General features: G+C 49.3%; 1 protein-coding gene across 3 annotated transcripts in view; it reads left to right on the top strand.

Annotated features, from left to right (window-relative positions):
- LOC122551953 (anion exchange protein 3-like) overlaps positions 1-18,675 on the top strand; it is a 313,611-nt gene that overhangs the window by 78,852 nt on the left and 216,084 nt on the right. For 2 of the 3 annotated variants that reach the window (XM_087989369.1, XM_087989367.1), the window contains exon 2: positions 13,528-13,673. In XM_087989369.1, coding sequence (XP_087845495.1) covers positions 13,623-13,673 — 51 coding nt within the window. In that variant the 5' untranslated portion in view covers positions 13,528-13,622. Of the gene's footprint in view, positions 1-9,018; positions 9,172-13,527; positions 13,674-18,675 lie in introns of those variants that run through there. The other variant, XM_087989368.1, reaches the window with a different exon arrangement.

The raw sequence follows: 18,675 nt of genomic DNA, 5'->3' as shown, positions 1-18,675 counted from the left end.
ACACTGGCTCTGTACGGTTACACAGCGAGAGACCCTTACCCTGCTGAATAAACACTGACTCTGTACGGTTACACAGCGAGTGACACTTATGCTGCTGATTAAACACTGACTCTGAACAGTTACACAGTGAATGACCCTTACCCTGCTGAATAAACACTGACTCTGGACGGTTACACAGTGAATGACCCTTACCCTGCTGAATAAACACTGACTCTGTACGGTTACACAGTGAGTGACCCTTACCCTGCTGAATAAACACTGCCTCTGTACGGTTACACAGGGAGTGCGCCTTGTCCTGCTGAATGAACACTGACTCTGTACGGTTTCACATTGAGTGACACTTGCCCTGCCGAATGATCACTGACTCTGTACAGTTCCACGATGAGTGACCCTTACTCTGCTGAATAAACACTGACTCTGTACGGTTACACCTTGAGTGACCCTTACCCTGCTGAATAAACACTGACTCTGTACAGTTACTCCATGAGTGACCCTTACCCTGCTGAATAAACACTGACTCTGTACGGTTACACAGTGAGTGACCCTTACCCTGCTGAATAAACACTGGCTCTGTACGGTTACACAGCGAGTGACACTTATGCTGCTGATTAAACACTGACTCTGGACAGTTACACAGCGAGTGACCCTTACCCTGCTGAATAAACACGGAATCTGTACGGTTACACAGCGAGTGACACTTATCCTGCTGAATAAACACTGACTCTGTACAGTTACACAGCGAGTGACCCTTACCCTGCTGAATAAACACTGACTCTCTACTGTTGCACAGTGAGTGTCCCTTACCCTGCTGAATAAACACTGACTCTGTACGGTTACACAGGGAGTGACCCTTACCCTGCTGAATAAACACTGACTCTGTACGGTTACACAGGGAGTGACCCTTACCCTGCTGAATAAACGTTGACTCTGTACGGTTACACAGTGAGTGCCCCTTACCCTGCTGAATAAACACTGAATCTCTACGATTACACAGTGAGTGATCCTTACCCTGCTGAATAAACGTTGACTCTGTACGGTTACACAGTGAATGACCCTTACCCTGCTGACTAAACATTGACTCTGTCCAATTACACAGTGAATGACCCTGACCCTGCTGAATAAACACTGACTCTGCACGGTTACATTGCGAGTGACACTTACCCTGCTGATGAAACACTGACTCTGGACAGTTACACAGCGAGTGACCCTTACCCTGCTGAATAAACACTGAATCTGTACGGTTACACAGCGAGTGACACTTACCCAGCTGAACAAACACTGACTCTGTACAGTTACACAGCGAATGACCCTTGCTCTGCAGAATAAACACTGACTCTGTACAGTTACACAGCGAGTGACACTTACCCTGGTGATAAAACACTGCCTCTGGACAGTTACACAGCGAGTGACCCTTACCCTGCTGAATAAACACTGACTCTGTACGGTTACACAGTGAGTGACCCTTACCCTGCTGAATAAACACTGACTCTGTACGGTTACACAGCGAGTGACCCTTACCCTGCTGAATAAACACTGACTCTGTACGGTTACACAGTGAGTGACCCTTACCCTGCTGAATAAACACTGACTCTGTACGGTTACACAGTGAATGACCCTGACTCTGCTGAATAAACACTGACTCTGTACGGTTACACAGTGAGTGACCCTTACCCTGCTGAATAAACACTGACTCTGTACAGTTACACAACGAGTGACCCTTACCCTGCTGAATAAACACTGACTCTGTACGGTTACACAGTGAGTGACCCTTACCCTGCTGAATAAACACTGACTCTGTACGGTTACACAGTGAGTGACCCTTACCCTGCTGAATAAACACTGACTCTGTACGGTTACACAGTGAGTGACCCAGACCCTGCTGAATAAACACTGACTCTGTACAGTAATACCATGAGTGACCCTTACCCTGCTGAATAAACACTGACTCTGTACGGTTACACAGTGAGTGACCCTTACCCTGCTGAATAAACACTGGCTCTGTACGGTTACACAGCGAGTGACACTTATGCTGCTGATTAAACACTGACTCTGGACAGTTACACAGCGAGTGACCCTTACCCTGCTGAATAAACACTGAATCTGTACGATTGCACAGAGAGTGGCACTTACCCTGCTGAATAAAAACTGACTCTGTACGGTTACACAACGAGTGACCCTTACCCTGCTGAATAAACACTGCCTCTGTACGGTTACACAGGGAGTGCGCCTTGTCCTGCTGAATGAACACTGACTCTGTACGCTTTCACATTGAGTGACACTTGCGCTGCCGAATAAACACTGACTCTGTACAGTTCCACGATGAGTGACCCTTACTCTGCTGAATAAACACTGACTCTGTACGGTTACACCTTGAGTGACCCTTACCCTGCTGAATAAACACTGACTCTGTACAGTAACACCATGAGTGACCCTTACCCTGCTGAATAAACACTGACTCTGTACGGTTACACAGTGAGTGACCCTTACCCTGCTGAATAAACACTGGCTCTGTACGGTTACACAGCGAGAGACCCTTACCCTGCTGAATAAACACTGACTCTGTACGGTTACACAGCGAGTGACACTTATGCTGCTGATTAAACACTGACTCTGAACAGTTACACAGTGAATGACCCTTACCCTGCTGAATAAACACTGACTCTGGACGGTTACACAGTGAATGACCCTTACCCTGCTGAATAAACACTGACTCTGTACGGTTACACAGTGAGTGACCCTTACCCTGCTGAATAAACACTGCCTCTGTACGGTTACACAGGGAGTGCGCCTTGTCCTGCTGAATGAACACTGACTCTGTACGGTTTCACATTGAGTGACACTTGCCCTGCCGAATAAACACTGACTCTGTACAGTTCCACGATGAGTGACCCTTACTCTGCTGAATAAACACTGACTCTGTACGGTTACACCTTGAGTGACCCTTACCCTGCTGAATAAACACTGACTCTGTACAGTTACACCATGAGTGACCCTTACCCTGCTGAATAAACACTGACTCTGTACGGTTACACAGTGAGTGACCCTTACCCTGCTGAATAAACACTGGCTCTGTACGGTTACACAGCGAGAGACCCTTACCCTGCTGAATAAACACTGACTCTGTACGGTTACACAGCGAGTGACACTTATGCTGCTGATTAAACACTGACTCTGGACAGTTACACAGCGAGTGACCCTTACCCTGCTGAATAAACACTGAATCTGAACGGTTACACAGCGAGTGACCCTTACCCTGCTGAATAAACACTGACTCTGTACGGTTACACAGCGAGTGACACTTACCCTGCTGAATAAACACTGACTCTGTACAGTTACACAGTGAGTGACCCTTACCCTGCTGAATAAACGTTGACTCTGTACGGTTACACAGTGAGTGCCCCTTACCCTGCTGAATAAACACTGACTCTGTACGGTTACACAGTGAGAGCCCCTTACCCTGCTGAATAAACACTGAATCTCTGTGATTACACAGTGAGTGATCCTTACGCTGCTGAATAAACGTTGACTCTGTACGGTTACACAGTGAATGACCCTTACCCTGCTGACTAAACATTGACTCTGTCCAATTACACAGTGAATGACCCTGACCCTGCTGAATAAACACTGACTCTGCACGGTTACATTGCGAGTGACACTTACCCTGCTGATGAAACACTGACTCTGGACAGTTACACAGCGAGTGACCCTTACCCTGCTGAATAAACACTGAATCTGTACGGTTACACAGCGAGTGACACTTACCCAGCTGAACAAACACTGACTCTGTACAGTTACACAGCGAATGACCCTTGCTCTGCAGAATAAACACTGACTCTGTACGGTTACACAGCGAGTGACACTTACCCTGGTGATAAAACACTGCCTCTGGACAGTTACACAGCGAGTGACCCTTACCCTGCTGAATAAACACTGACTCTGTACGGTTACACAGTGAGTGACCCTTACCCTGCTGAATAAACACTGACTCTGTACAGTTACACAGCGAGTGACCCTTACCCTGCTGAATAAACACTGACTCTGTACGGTTACACAGTGAGTGACCCTTACCCTGCTGAATAAACACTGACTCTGTACGGTTACACAGTGAATGACCCTGACTCTGCTGAATAAACACTGACTCTGTACGTTTACACAGTGAGTGACCCTTACCCTGCTGAATAAACACTGACTCTGTACAGTTACACAACGAGTGACCCTTACCCTGCTGAATAAACACTGACTCTGTCCAGTTACACAGGGAGTGCCCCTTACCCTGCTGAATAAACACTGACTCTGTACAGTTACACAGTGAGTAACCCGTACCCTGCTGAATAAACACTGACTCTGTACAGTTACATAGTGAGTGACCCTTACCCTGCTGAATAAACACTGACTCTGTACAGTTACACAGCGAATGACCCAGACCCTGCAGAATAAAGACTGACTCTGTACAGTTACATAGCGAGTGACACTTACCCGGCTGATAAAACACTGACTCTGTACAGTTACACAGCGAATGACCCTTACCCTGCAGAATAAAGACTGACTCTGTACGGTTACATAGCGAGTGACACTTACCCTGCTGATGAAACACTGACTCTGGACAGTTACACAGCGAGTGACCCTTACCCTGCTGAATAAACACTGAATCTGTACGGTTACACAGCGAGTGACACTTACCCAGCTGAACAAACACTGACTCTGTACAGTTACACAGCGAATGACCCTTGCTCTGCAGAATAAACACTGACTCTGTACGGTTACACAGCGAGTGACACTTACCCTGGTGATAAAACACTGCCTCTGGACAGTTACACAGCGAGTGACCCTTACCCTGCTGAATAAACACTGACTCTGTACGGTTACACAGTGAATGACCCTGACTCTGCTGAATAAACACTGACTCTGTACGGTTACACAGTGAGTGACCCTTACCCTGCTGAATAAACGTTGACTCTGTACGGTTACACAGTGAATGACCCTGACTCTGCTGAATAAACACTGACTCTGTACGGTTACACAGTGAGTGACCCTTACCCTGCTGAATAAACGTTGACTCTGTACGGTTACACAGTGAATGACCCTGACCCTGCTGAATAAACACTGACTCTGTACAGTTACACAGCGAGTGACCCTTACCCTGCTGAATAAACACTGACTCTGTACAGTTGCACAACGAGTGACCCTTATCCTGCTGAATAAACATGACTCTGTACGGTCACACATTGAGTGACCATTGCCCTGCTGAATAAACACTGACTCTGTACAGTTACACAGTGAGTGACCCTTACCCTGCTGAATAAACACTGACTCTGTACAGTTGCACACTAAGCGATCCTTGTCCTGCTGAATAAACACTGACTCTGCAGACCTCCACAGGGAGTGATTCTTACCCTGCTGACTAAACACTGACTCTGTACAGTTACACAGTGAGTGGCCCTTACCCTGCTGAATAAACACTGACTCTGTACGGTTACACAGTGAATGACCCTGACTCTGCTGAATAAACACTGACTCTGTACGGTTACACCTTGAGTGACCCTTACCCTGCTGAATAAACACTGACTCTGTACAGTTACACCATGAGTGACCCTTACCCTGCTGAATAAACACTGACTCTGTACGGTTACATAGTGAGTGACCCTTACCCTGCTGAATAAACACTGACTCTGTACGGTTACACAGCGAGAGACCCTTACCCTGCAGAATAAACACTGACTCTGTACGGTTACACAGCGAGTGACACTTATGCTTCTGATTAAACACTGACTCTGGACAGTTACACAGTGAATGACCCTTACCCTGCTGAATAAACACTGACACTGGACGGTTACACAGTGAATGACCCTTACCCTGCTGAATAAACACTGACTCTGTACGGTTACACAGTGAGTGACCCTTACCCTGCTGAATAAACACTGCCTCTGTACGGTTACACAGGGAGTGCGCCTTGTCCTGCTGAATGAACACTGACTCTGTACGGTTTCACATTGAGTGACACTTGCCCTGCCGAATAAACACTGACTCTGTACAGTTCCACGATGAGTGACCCTTACTCTGCTGAATAAACACTGACTCTGTACGGTTACACCTTGAGTGACCCTTACCCTGCTGAATAAACACTGACTCTGTACAGTTACACCATGAGTGACCCTTACCCTGCTGAATAAACACTGACTCTGTACGGTTACACAGTGAGTGACCCTTACGCTGCTGAATAAACACTGGCTCTGTACGGTTACACAGCGAGAGACCCTTACCCTGCTGAATAAACACTGACTCTGTACGGTTACACAGCGAGTGACACTTATGCTGCTGATTAAACACTGACTCTGGACAGTTACACAGCGAGTGACCCTTACCCTGCTGAATAAACACTGACTCTTTACAGTTTCACAACGAGTGACCCTTACCCTGCTGAATTAACACTGAATCTGTACAGTTACACAGTGAGTGACCCTTACCTTGCTGAATAAACACTGAATCTCTACGATTACACAGTGAGTGCCCCTTACCCTGCTGAATAAACACTGACTCTGTACGGTTACACAGTGAATGACCCTTACCCTGCTGACTAAACATTGACTCTGTCCAATTACACAGTGAATGACCCTGACCCTGCTGAATAAACACTGACTCTGTACAGTTACACAGCGAGTGACCCTTACCCTGCTGAATAAACACTGACTCTGTACAGTTCCACAGTGAGTGACCCTTACCCTGCTGAATAAACATTGACTCTATACAGTTACACAACGAGTGACCCTTATCCTGCTGAATAAACATGACTCTGTACAGTTACACAGTGAGTGACCCTTACCCTGCTGAATAAACACTGACTCTGTACAGTTGCACACTAAGCGATCCTTGTCCTGCTGAATAAACACTGACTCTGCAGACCTCCACAGGGAGTGATTCTTACCCTGCTGTCTAAACACTGACTCTGTACAGTTACACAGTGAGTGGCCCTTACCCTGCTGAATAAACACTGACTGTACAGTTACACAGTGAGTGACACTTACCCTGCTGAATAAACACTAACTCTGGACAATTTCACGGTGAGTGACCCCTACCCTGCTGAATAAACCCTGACTCTGTACTGTTACACAGTGAGTGACACTTACCCTGCTGAATAAACACTAACTCTGGACAATTTCACAGTGAGTGACCCCTACCCTGCTGAATAAACACTGACTCTGTACTGTTACACAGGGAGTGACCCTTACCCTGCTGAATAAACACTGACTCTGTACGGTTACACAGTGAGTGACACTTATCTTGTTGAATAAACACTGACTCTGTTCGGTTCCACAGCGAGTGACCTTTGCCCTGCTGTATAAACACTGGCTCTGTACGGTTACACAGCGAGTGACACTTACCCTGCTGAATAAACACTGACTCTGTACGGTTACACAGTGAGTGACCCTTGCCCTGCTGAATAAACACTGACTCTGGACGGTTACACCTTGAGTGACCCTTACCCTGCTGAATAAACACTGACTCTGTACAGTTGCACAACGAGTGACCCTTACCCTGCTGAATAAACACTGACTCTGTACGGTTACACCTTGAGTGACCCTTGCCATGCAGATTAAACACTGACTCTGTACGGTTACACAGCGAGTGACACTTACCCTGCTGAATAAACACTGACTCTGTACAGTTACACAGTGAGTGACCCTTACCCTGCTGAATAAACACTGACTCTGTGCGGTTACACAGTGAGTGACCCTTACCCTGCTGAATAAACACTGACTCTGTACAGTTACACAGCGAGTGACCCTTACCCTGCTGAATAAACACTGACTCTGTGCGGTTACACAGTGAATGACCCTTACCCTGCTGAATAAACACTGACTCTGTGCGGTTACACAGTGAGTGACCCTTACCCTGCTGAATAAACACTGACTCTCTACTGTTGCACAGTGAGTGTCCCTTACCCTGCTGAATAAACACTGACTCTGTGCGGTTACACAGTGAGTGACCCTTACCCTGCTGAATAAACACTGACTCTGTACTGCTCCACTGCGAGTGACCCTTACTCTGCTGAATAAACACTGACTCTGTACAGTTACACAGTGAGTGACCCTTATCTCGTTGAATTAACACTGACTCTGTGCGGTTACACAGCGAGTGACCCTTACCCTGCTGAATAAACACTGACTCTGTACGGTTACACAGTGAGTGACCCTTAATCTGCCGAATAAACACTGACTCTGTACAGCGACACCATGAGTGACCCTTACTCTGCTGAACAAACACTGACTCTGTACGGTTACACAGTGAGCGACCCTTACCCTGCTGAATAAACACTGACTCTGTACGGTTACACAGTGAGCGACCCTTACCCTGCTGAATAAACACTGACTCTGTACGGTTACAGAGCGAGTGATCCTTACCCTGCTGAATAAACACTGACTCTGTACGGTTACACAGTGAGTGACCCTTAATCTGCCGAATAAACACTGACTCTGTACAGCGACACCATGAGTGACCCTTACTCTGCTGAACAAACACTGACTCTGTACAGTTACACAGTGAGCGACCCTTACTCTGCTGAATAAACACTGACTCTGTACGGTTACACAGTGAGCGACCCTTACCCTGCTGAATAAACACTGACTGTGTACGGTTACACAGTGAGCGACCCTTACCCTGCTGAATAAACACTGACTCTGTACGGTTACACAGTGAGCGACCCTTACCCTGCTGAATAAACACTGACTGTGTACGGTTACACAGTGAGCGACCCTTACCCTGCTGAATAAACACTGACTCTGTACGGTTACACAGTGACAGATTTTGTTGTGAATAAACTGTTACTCTCGCTGCACTTTGCCTGAACTTTAGCCTGTTGATTAATTCAGGAAACAATGCCCAGTGATCAGAATGCGTTTATTGACTGGAAAGTGTGGTGTGCTGGCTCTGATTTGCGGTGCGATGTCACTCATGAGATGCAGGGAACAGCTGATTTGAAAGCTGGCTTCAGAGCGTTGTGTCCTGGGAGAACCGGCTCTCCTGAAACTCTGAGGAACGCCTATTCCAATAAAGTAGTGCCCCTTTCAGACTTCTTCAGTCGATGATGAATTAACTTATGACTCCTTGTTCAGGTCACGGCCGGTACTGTATTCTGCTCTGATGCGCTGGTGTAAAGGGTGTGTTATTAACTAGGTAAGCAGACCAGCACCTTCATTACTCAGGCTACAACATGGAGCTGTCTTTTATTAGCAGAGCAGTTATCTGTTCGACCTACCGAGCATTCAGAAAGCACAGTCACTCCAGACGGCAACAGGTTACAACAATGTTATCACGGGCTCACACATTGCTGAAGGACAGACAAGGGTCTGATCTCCTCCTCTCCCTGTTTCCATCTCTCCCTCTTTTTCTCTCTGGTTTCCAGGTCGCACTTTCTGCCTTTCTGTTCCTCATTCCCCTGTGTCTCAGTGCTGGCCCTCTCTCTCTGCCCCTTTCATTTACCCTGGCCGTCTCGATCTACCCCTCCTGTCCCTCCAGCTCACTTTCTGTTGTCCTAAGTTTTCTTAGTTTCACTCTATCACCCTTTCCGTCCCTCTTCCCTTCTCACTGTCTCTCTACCCTCTGTAACACTTGTATCATTGCTCTCTCTCTCTCTCTGTGGAGGAAGGGGGAGTGAGGGCGGAGGAGGGGCTGAGGGAGGGAATCGAAGGGCGGAGGAGGGGCTGAGGGAGGGAATCGCGAGTGCGGAGGAGGGGCTGAGGGAGAGAAGAGTGAAGGTGGAGGAGAGGGTGAGGGAGGGAAGAGTGAGAGAGGAGAGCGTGAGGGAGGGTAAAGGGAGGGAGGAGAGGGTGAGCGAGGGAAGAGCGATGGTGGAGGAGGGGGTGAGGGAGGGATGAGTGAAGGTGGAGGAGGGTGTGAGGGAGGGAAGAGCGAGGGAGGAGGAGGTGAGGGAGGGAAGAGTGAGGAAGGAGGAGGGGGAGAGGGAGTGAAGAGTGAGGGAGGAGGAGGGGATGAGGGAGGAGGAGGGGGTGATGAAGAGAAGAGGGAGAGAGGAGCAGGAGGCGAGGGAGAGAAGAGTGAGGGAAGTGGAGGGGGTTAGGGAGGAAAGAGTGAGGGAGGAGGAGGGGGTGAGGGAGGGAGGAGTGAGGGAGGAGGAGGGAAGAGTGAAGGTGGAGGAGGGGCTGAGGGAGGAAAGAGCGAGGGAGGAGGATGGGGTGAGGGAGGGAAGAGTGAGGAAGGATGAGGAGGTGAGGAGGGAAGAGTGCAGGTGGAGGAGGGGGTGAGGAGGGAAGTGTGAGGGAGGAGGAAGGGTTGAGGGAGTGAAGAGTGAGGGAGGAGGAGGGGGTGAGGGAGGAGGAGGGGCTGCGGAGGGAAGAGTGAGGGAGGAGTAAGGTTTGAGACAGTGAAGAGTGAGGGAGGAGGAGGGGGTGAGGAGGGAAGAGCGAGGGAGGAGGAGGGGATGTGGAGGGAAGAGTGAGGGAGGAGGAGGGAGTGAGGGAGGGAAGAGCGAGGGAGGAGGAGGGGGTGAGGGAGGGAAGAGCGAGGGAGGAGGAGGGGTGAGGGAGTGAAGAGTGAGGGAGGAGGGAGTGAGGGAGGGAAGAGTGAGGGAGGAGGGGGTGAAGAGGGAAGAGTGAGGGAGGAGGTGGTGAGGAGGGAAGAGTGAGGGAGGAGGAAGGAGTGAGGGAGGGAAGAGCAAGCGAGGAGGAGGGGGTGAGGGAGGGAAGAGCGAGGGAGGAGGAGGGTGTGAGGGAGGGAAGAGTGAGGGAGGAGGAGGGAGTGAGGGAGGGAAGAGCGAGGGAGGAGGAGGGGGTGAGGGAGGGAAGAGAGAGGGAGGAAGAGGGATGAGGGAGTGAAGAGTGAGGGAGGAGGAGGGAGTGAGGGAGGGAAGAGTGAGGGAGGAGGGGGTGAAGAGGGAAGAGTGAGGGAGGAGGGGGATGAGGGAGGGAAGAGCCAGGGAGGAGGAGGGAGGAGGAGGGGGTGAGGAGGGAAGCGTGAAGGTGCAGGAGGGAGTGAAGGAGAGAATAGCGAAGGAGGAGGAGGGGGTGAGGGAGGGAAGAGCGAGGGAGGAGGAGGGGGTGAGGGAGGGAAGAGTGAAGGTAGAGAAGGGTGTGAGGGAGTGAAGAGTGAGGGAGGAGGAGGGAGTGAGGGAGGGAAGAGTGAAGGTGAAGGAGGGGGTGAGGAGGGAAGAGTGAGGGAGAGGTGGGTGAGCAAGGGAAGAGCGAGAGAGGAGGAAGGAGTGAGGGAGGGAAGAGTGAGAGAGGAGGAGGGAGTGAGGGAGGGAATAGCGAAGGAGGAGGAGGGGGTGAGGGAGGGAAGAGTGAGGGAGGAGGAGGGAGTGAGGGAGGGAGTAGCGAAGGAGGAGGAGGGGGTGAGGGAGGGAAGAGTGAGGGAGGAGGAGGGAGTGAGGGACGGAAGAGCTAGGGAGGAGGAGGGGGTGAGGGAGGGAAGAGCGAGGGAGAGGGGTGTGAGGGAGGGAAGACTGAAGGTGGAGGAGGTGGTGAGGAGGGAAAAGTGAAGGTAGAGGAGGGAGTGAAGGAGGGAATAGCGAAGGAGGAGGAGGGGGTGAGGAGGGAAGAGCGAGGGAGGATGAGGAGGTGAGGAGGGAAGAGTGCAGGTGGAGGAGGGGGTGAGGAGGGAAGTGTGAGGGAGGAGGAGGGGTGAGGGAGGGAAGAGTGAGGGAGGTGGAGCGGGTGAGGGAGGGAAGAGTGAAGGTAGAGGAGGGGTGGGGGAGTGAAGAGTGAGGGAGGAGGAGAGGGTGAGGGAGGAGGAGGGAGTGAGGGAGTGAAGAGCGAGGGAGGAGGAGGGGGTGAGGGAGGGAAGAGTGAGGGAGTAGGAGGGGGTGAGGGAGGGAAGAGTGAGGGAGGAGGAGGGGGTGAGGGAGTGAAGAGTGAGGGAGGAGGAGGGGGTGAGGGACGGAAGAGTGAGGGAGGAGGAGGGGGCGATGGAGGGAAGAGTGAAGGTGGAGGAAGGAGCGAGGGAGGTGGAGGGGGTGAAGGAGGGAAGAGTGAAGTTGTAGGTGGGGGTGAGGGAGGGATGAATGAGGGAGGAGGAGGGGGTGAGGGAGGTGGAGGGGGTGAAGGAGGGAACAGTGAAGTTGGAGGTGGGGTGAGGGAGGAATCAGTGAGGGAGGAGGAGGGGGTGAGGGAATAGAGAGAGTGAGGGAGGAGAATGAAGGACTTGGGAATTGATGGTAGGAGGGGGAGTTGAGGGGCGGGGGAGGTGAGAGTGGAAAAATGGAGAAGTGAGGGAAGAGGAAGGTGAGTTGGTGGAGTGAGGGTAAGGGGCTGTTGTGAGGAGGTGAGAGGTAGGGAGTGAAGGAGGAGGAGTGGGTGTGCGAAAATTGGGTTGGGGAGGGGGAGTGAGTGGAGGAGAGGGTGAGTCAATGTGGGAGTGAGGAAGGGGGAGTAAGGGTGAGAGTAGAGGAGTGGGGTGAAGGTGAAGTGAGGAGGGAGAGGAGGGAGTGAGGATGGGTGAATGGGAGTGAGGGTGGAGGGAATGATGCCCGAGATAAGGAAGGCACATATTATCAAAGTAGGAGTGAGGGCTGAGATGACGGAGGGAAGAGTGAGGGAGAGGGGTGGGGAGGGCGGAGTGAGGTTATGGGGTGGGTAGGGTGGAGCAGGTGTGCTTGGCTGGCTGGGGGATCAGAGGCTGACCGGGGTTATTGGGGAGGGGGGTGGGGGGTGTTATGGAGTCTGCGGGATAAGGTCAGAGGTCAGGGCTCCATGGTGGGGGTGAGGGGGGTGGGGGAGGGTGAGGGTGGGTAGCTCGGAAGGAGAGGCAAGAGAAGAGAGAAGCTCAAAGGGACACATAGCAGGGGAGGGAGTGAGTCTCCCGAAGGAGTCAGGAGCATGTGAAATCACTGCTAACAAATTCCATTATGAAGACATTATTGAAAACCAAATGATTTTTTAAATTAAATACAGTGGTGTCGAGGAAATTTAAGTTTTCCTTGTGTCTTGAGTCTTTAACTTTGATGGACAGTTGATAATTATTGCATATATTGTTGAATTTGTCTAATTCTGTTTTAGTGGGCGGCACGGTGGCACAGTGGTTAGCACTGCTGCCTCACAGCGCCAGAGACCCGGGTTCAATTCTCGACTCAGGCGACTGACTGTGTGGAGTTTGCATATTCTCCCCGTGTCTGCATGGGTTTCCTCCGGGTGCTCCAGTTTCCTCCCACAGTCCAAAGATGTGCAGGTCAGGTGAATTGGCCATGCTCAATTGCCCGCAGTGTTAGGTAAGGGGTAAATGTAGGGGTATGGGTGGGTTGCGCTTCGGCGGGTCGGTGGGGACTTGTTGGGCCGAAGGGCCTGTTTCCACACTGTAAGTAACCTAATCTATAATACGTTGTGCCGACACAGTGACCTGACTACATGGCATCGCATGAAGAATGTTATTGAGAATGGAGGTGGGTCCAGTGAGAAATCAAAGTCATATCTCTCAACACAAATTCACCCATGATCTCTCTCTCTCCCTCATGTGCTAGCATCTCTCTGTTTCTCACCCCCCACATAGCAATGCCTCAGGTGTCTCTCTCTCATCTTTCAGGTTATGCCATCCTTAACGGTTGTGGTGAAGACGATAGTGAAGGAGAAGGGCTGATTTGGCCAGTGCTCTGAACTCTCAGTGCCGTCACAGTGGATATGGCAGCTGGTGGGGCAAGAGAACCAGACGTCCCCACATGTTTACACCTGGTGAGTCACACTTGGTGAGAGAGAGAGAGAGAGAAAGACAGTGAGACAAAGCAGCCCACGATGTTGGTATATTGGCATGAATAGAGAATTAACTAACAGGCAGGAAACAGTGAGTGGGGGATAAGGGGTTTTTTTCAGGTTGGTGACCCGTGACTGAAATAACAGACTCTTTATTAACACATGAAGAGTCCTTGACTTGAGTCCTGCCTCTTCAGACCCAGTTCTTAGAGTGAACAGAATCTCTGACCCTCCTGTTTATTTTTTTCTTTTTTTCTTCTTTTACACTGCCCTTACACTCCTTTTTTTTTAAAATTTAACCCCCACACTACCACCTAAGTGCGGTAGTGCTTATATTTTCCCCAGCATCCATGGTTTGTGTGTGTGCAGGTGTGAGACACAGTGGAAGACACAAAGTGCACGAATCTTTATTCAAATTCCACCACCAGGAAGATAGGAAAACACCCGAGTGGCCAGTGACAAACACTGCCCTTCACATCAAAGGGCAGTGCTGTGTGATCAAAACAGTGAAGGGGAGGGTAGGGACTAAATCAAAATAGAGTTGGAGACAGAAATAATGCACTCCACTCCCTGCGGCGCCCACCTCTCCCTGAACAACTCCAGGATATTGGTCGACACCGCGTGCTCCTTCTCCAAGGACACCCGGGCTCTAACGTAACCGCGGAAGAGGGGCAGGCAGTCGGCCCTAATGACCCCCTCCCCCTCCTGTTTATTATTTTTCTTTTCTTTTTCTTTTTTATTCTTTTTTTTTCCTTTTTTTTTCTAAATTAACCCCCATACTACCACCTAAGTGCGGTAGTGCCTATTTTATTCCGAGCACCCATGGTGTGTGTGTGCAGGTGTGAGACACAGTGAAAGACACAAAGTGCACCAATCTTTATTCAATTTCCACCACCAGGAAGATAGGAAAACACCCGGGTGGCCAGTGACAAACACTGCCCTTCACATCAAAGGACAGTGCTGTGTGATCAAAACAGTGAAGGGGAGGGTAGGGACTAAATCAAAATAGAGTTGGAGACAGAAATAATGCGCTCCACTCCCTGCGGCGCCCACCTCTCCCTGAACAACTCCAGGGTGTTGGTGGACATCGCGTGCTCCTTCTCCAGAGACACCCGGGCCCTAACGTAACCGCGGAAGAGGGGCAGGCAGTCGGCCCTAATGACCCCCTCCCCCTCCTGTTTATATCTGTCAGCCGGGGCTCTCTGATTGGACCAGTTTAACAGCCCCAATCAGGGAATTCTTACTCCGTGAAGTTCACCTTGCTGTCTCCATTTTAATCACTACAGTGACCAGTGGGGTTCCATATGGATCAGTGGTGGGACCACAACTGTTTAAAATATATAAATGACATGGAGGAAGGAGCAAATGTGCTTTAGTCAAATTTGCAAAGGACACAAAAATAGGTGGAGAGGCAGGTTGCCAGCGGGATTTTGAGTTTACAGAGAGATCTTGATAGATTAAGTAAGTAGGCCAAAGGTTGTGAAATGGAATATAATGTGGGAAAATGTGAAGTTGTTCATTTTGAAAGAAAGAATAGTATTATTTAAACGGAGAGAAAGTGCAACACAAAGGGACTTGGGGGAATGAAACACAGAAAGCTAGCACCCAAGGACAGCAGGGAATCAGGAAGGGTTCATGGAATGTTGGCCCTCATTTCAGGGGGAGTTGGGGTATAAGAGTAGGGAAGTTTTACTGCAAACTGTACAAGGTGCTGGGGAGACCACATTGGGAGCACTGGGAGCAGGCTTGGTCCCTTATTTAAGGAACAATGTCATTTTATTGGAGGTAGTTCAGAGAAGGTCCATTAGGGATGATCCCTGGAATGGAGGGATTGTCTCATGAGCAAAGGTTAAATAGGGTTGGGACTCTACTCACCGAAGGTTAGGAGAATGAGAGATGATCTCATTGAAACATATTGGATACTGAAGGGGCTTGACAGTGTCAATGCTGAGAGGGTGTTTCCCCTTATGGGAGAGTCCAGGACCAGGGGGTATAGTCTCAGAATAAAGGGGCAACAATTTAAGACTGAGATGAGGAGGATTTGTTTTCTCTCAAGAGGTTGTGAGTTTTGGAGCTCCTTGCCACAGAGAGCTGTGGGAGCAGAGTCCTTGTGTATATTTAAGACTGAGATAGATACAGTTAGTTCTGTGATAACGCACATTTCTTCAGCATGAATTGGCTATAATGCAATTGAAGAATTTAGAGTGTTTTTTGTAGAATGTGAACTTTCCTGACCTCTAAGGGCTACAACACAGTTCCGGTCCCATTGGTTTGAATGATGCTGCTATTGTGTGATTTTCTTATAACGCGGGGTCGCGCGGGAACAGAACTATCGTGTTCTATCAGAACAAACTGTTGAGGGAATTGAGGGTTAGGGAAAGAGTGGGAAAGTGGATGTGGGAAATGTCAAATCAGCCTCCATCCTATTGAATGGTGGAGGAGGCTTGAGGGGCCGAATGGCCTATTCCTATTTCTTACGGATTTAAACAGGAAGTGAGTAGGAGGAGCAGGAATCTGAGCAACAGACATTGCACCACATTTGGGAAAGGGAAAGTTACCTGCACACTTTGCCCCAGGAGGTAGTCACACTCCTTTAACTCAGCAGTTCCACCCCGATCTGTGATCAAGGGCATGATTATTGTCAGTGCCTTTCTTACACGCATTTTCTGTCTCCTGACTTATTTTCTTCCCCTCATCCTGACTGCTTCTAGGAAGCCTATACAATTCCCATCAGAGTATTCCCTTTGCGGTTTCTCAACTCTACCCTAAGGGATTCTACACCTTCCGACTCTGTATCACTTCTAGCTATCGATTTAATTCATTTCTTTCTAAGAAAGTAACTCTTTCCCCTTTGCCTATTTGCCTGACCTTTCAATAGTACAGTCAGTTCTGATATAACATGGTAGTTCTGTTCCTGTGTGAATCCGCATTATAGGAAAATCGCTCAATGGCAGCAGCATTTAAACTACTGAGGCTGGAATCACGTTATAGCCAATACAGGTAAGGGAAGGTCATGTTTTACAAATAATGGTGTAAATTTTTCAAATGCATTAAAGCCAATTTGCATTGGAGAAACAAGCATTACAGCAGAACCAACTGTATGGATATTTAATTAATGGACATTTAATTCCCAGCCCTGACTCCCTTACAACCACATCTCTATGTTACCCACAACATCATACCTACCAATTTCAATCTGTGCTATAAGCTCTCTTACCTTAGGACAGCATGGTGGCTCAGTAGTTAACACTGCTGCCTCACAGCGCCAGGGACCCAGGTTCGATTCCAGCCTCGGGTGACTGTCTGTGTGACATTTGCACATTCTCCCCGTGTCTGCGTGGGTTTCCTCCCACAATCCAAAGATGTGCAGGTCAGGTAAATTGGCCATGCTAAATTGCCCGTAGTGTTCAGTACATTAGTCAGAGGGAAATGGGTCTGGGTGGGTTACTCTTCAGAGGGTTGGATTGGACTGGTTGGGCCAAAGGTTTCCACACTGTAGACAATCTAATCTTGTTTCATATACTGCATGCATTTGATTAGATTCCCTACAGTGTGGAAACATGCCCTTCGGCCCAACCAGTCCACACTGACCCTCTGAAGAGTAACCCACCCAGACCCATTTCCCTCTGACTAATGCACCTAACACTATGGACAATTTAGCATGGCCAATTCACCTGACCTGCACAATTTTGGACTGTGGGAGGAAACCGGAGCACCCGGAGGAGACACCAGAGCAGACTCGGGGAGAATATGCAAACTCCACACAGGCAGTCGCCCAAGGCTGGAAGTAAGTACAACACCCTCAGTCTTGTGTTGACTTGCCTCTCCTTCTCGTAGTTGTCCCCTTAACTTCTGCCCCTGAAATTCGATTCCTGAGCCCTTCCATACTCTGTGTCTTATGATTTGTTCTGGAAACTTTAATATCCTCGGCTGAACCTCCCACCTTGAACTTTTCAAATGATTTACTATGCATCTGAACCACCCTACCTACCCCCACAGCCTGATCCACAGTCCTAGTTATGAGATTTGCAAGGACTCTGGTCCTTGATTCAGGTGGAGCCCATCTCTTGGAATAGCTTTGTCCTTCCCCAGTACTAGTGCCAATGTTCCATGAATTTGAATCATTTCTCCCTCACCAATCTTTCAGCTACGCAGTTACCTCTTTAATTTTGTTGATCCTGTGCCAATTAGCTCGTTGCTTCGATAGTAATCTGGAAATTATTACCTTTTTGCTCTGCTTTTTATTTTAGCTCCTAGCTGCTCATCTTCCCTCAGCAGAACCTTTTTCCCCTTTCTACATACGTCATTGGTACCTATGTGGACCATGACAACTCATAGAATCATAGAACCCCTACAGTGTGGAAACAGGCCCTTCAGCCCAACAAGTCCACACTGACCCTCCAAAGACTAACCCACCCAGACCCATTCCCCTACCCTATGTTTACCCCTGACTAATGCACCTAGCCTACACATCCCTGAACACTACGAGTAATTTATTGGCCAATTCATCCAATCTGCACATCTTTGGATTGTGAGTGGAAACCGGAGCATCCAGAGGAAACCCACGCAGACAGACAGGGAGAATGTGCAAACTCCACACAGGCAGATGTCCGAGCGCGGCGTCAAGCCTGGGTCCCTGGTGCTGTGAGGCATCAATGCTAACCAATGAGCCACCGTGCCATGCAACTGGATCCTTCCCCTCCCACTCCAGGTTTCTCTGAACTCCATTTGAGATAATCTGGTCTGGGCATCATGTAGGCAACACACCTTCTGAACTCGCAATCCTAGCCACAGAGAACAGTCTATTTCCCTGAATATATGACAATAGACAATACGTGCAGGAGTAGGCCATTCTGCCCTACGAGCCAGCACCACCATTTATTGTGATCATGACCGATCATCCTCAATCAGTATTCTGTTCCTGCCTTATCCCCATAACCCTTGATTGCACTATCCTTAAGAGCTCTATCCAACTATCCCTCTT

This window comes from Chiloscyllium plagiosum, unplaced genomic scaffold, assembly GCF_037043375.1.
Source record: "Chiloscyllium plagiosum isolate Xiang-an unplaced genomic scaffold, Cpla_swu_hap1 HiC_scaffold_7, whole genome shotgun sequence".
NCBI lineage: Eukaryota > Metazoa > Chordata > Chondrichthyes > Orectolobiformes > Hemiscylliidae > Chiloscyllium > Chiloscyllium plagiosum.
This window is presented reverse-complemented; position numbering and strand designations above follow the sequence as displayed.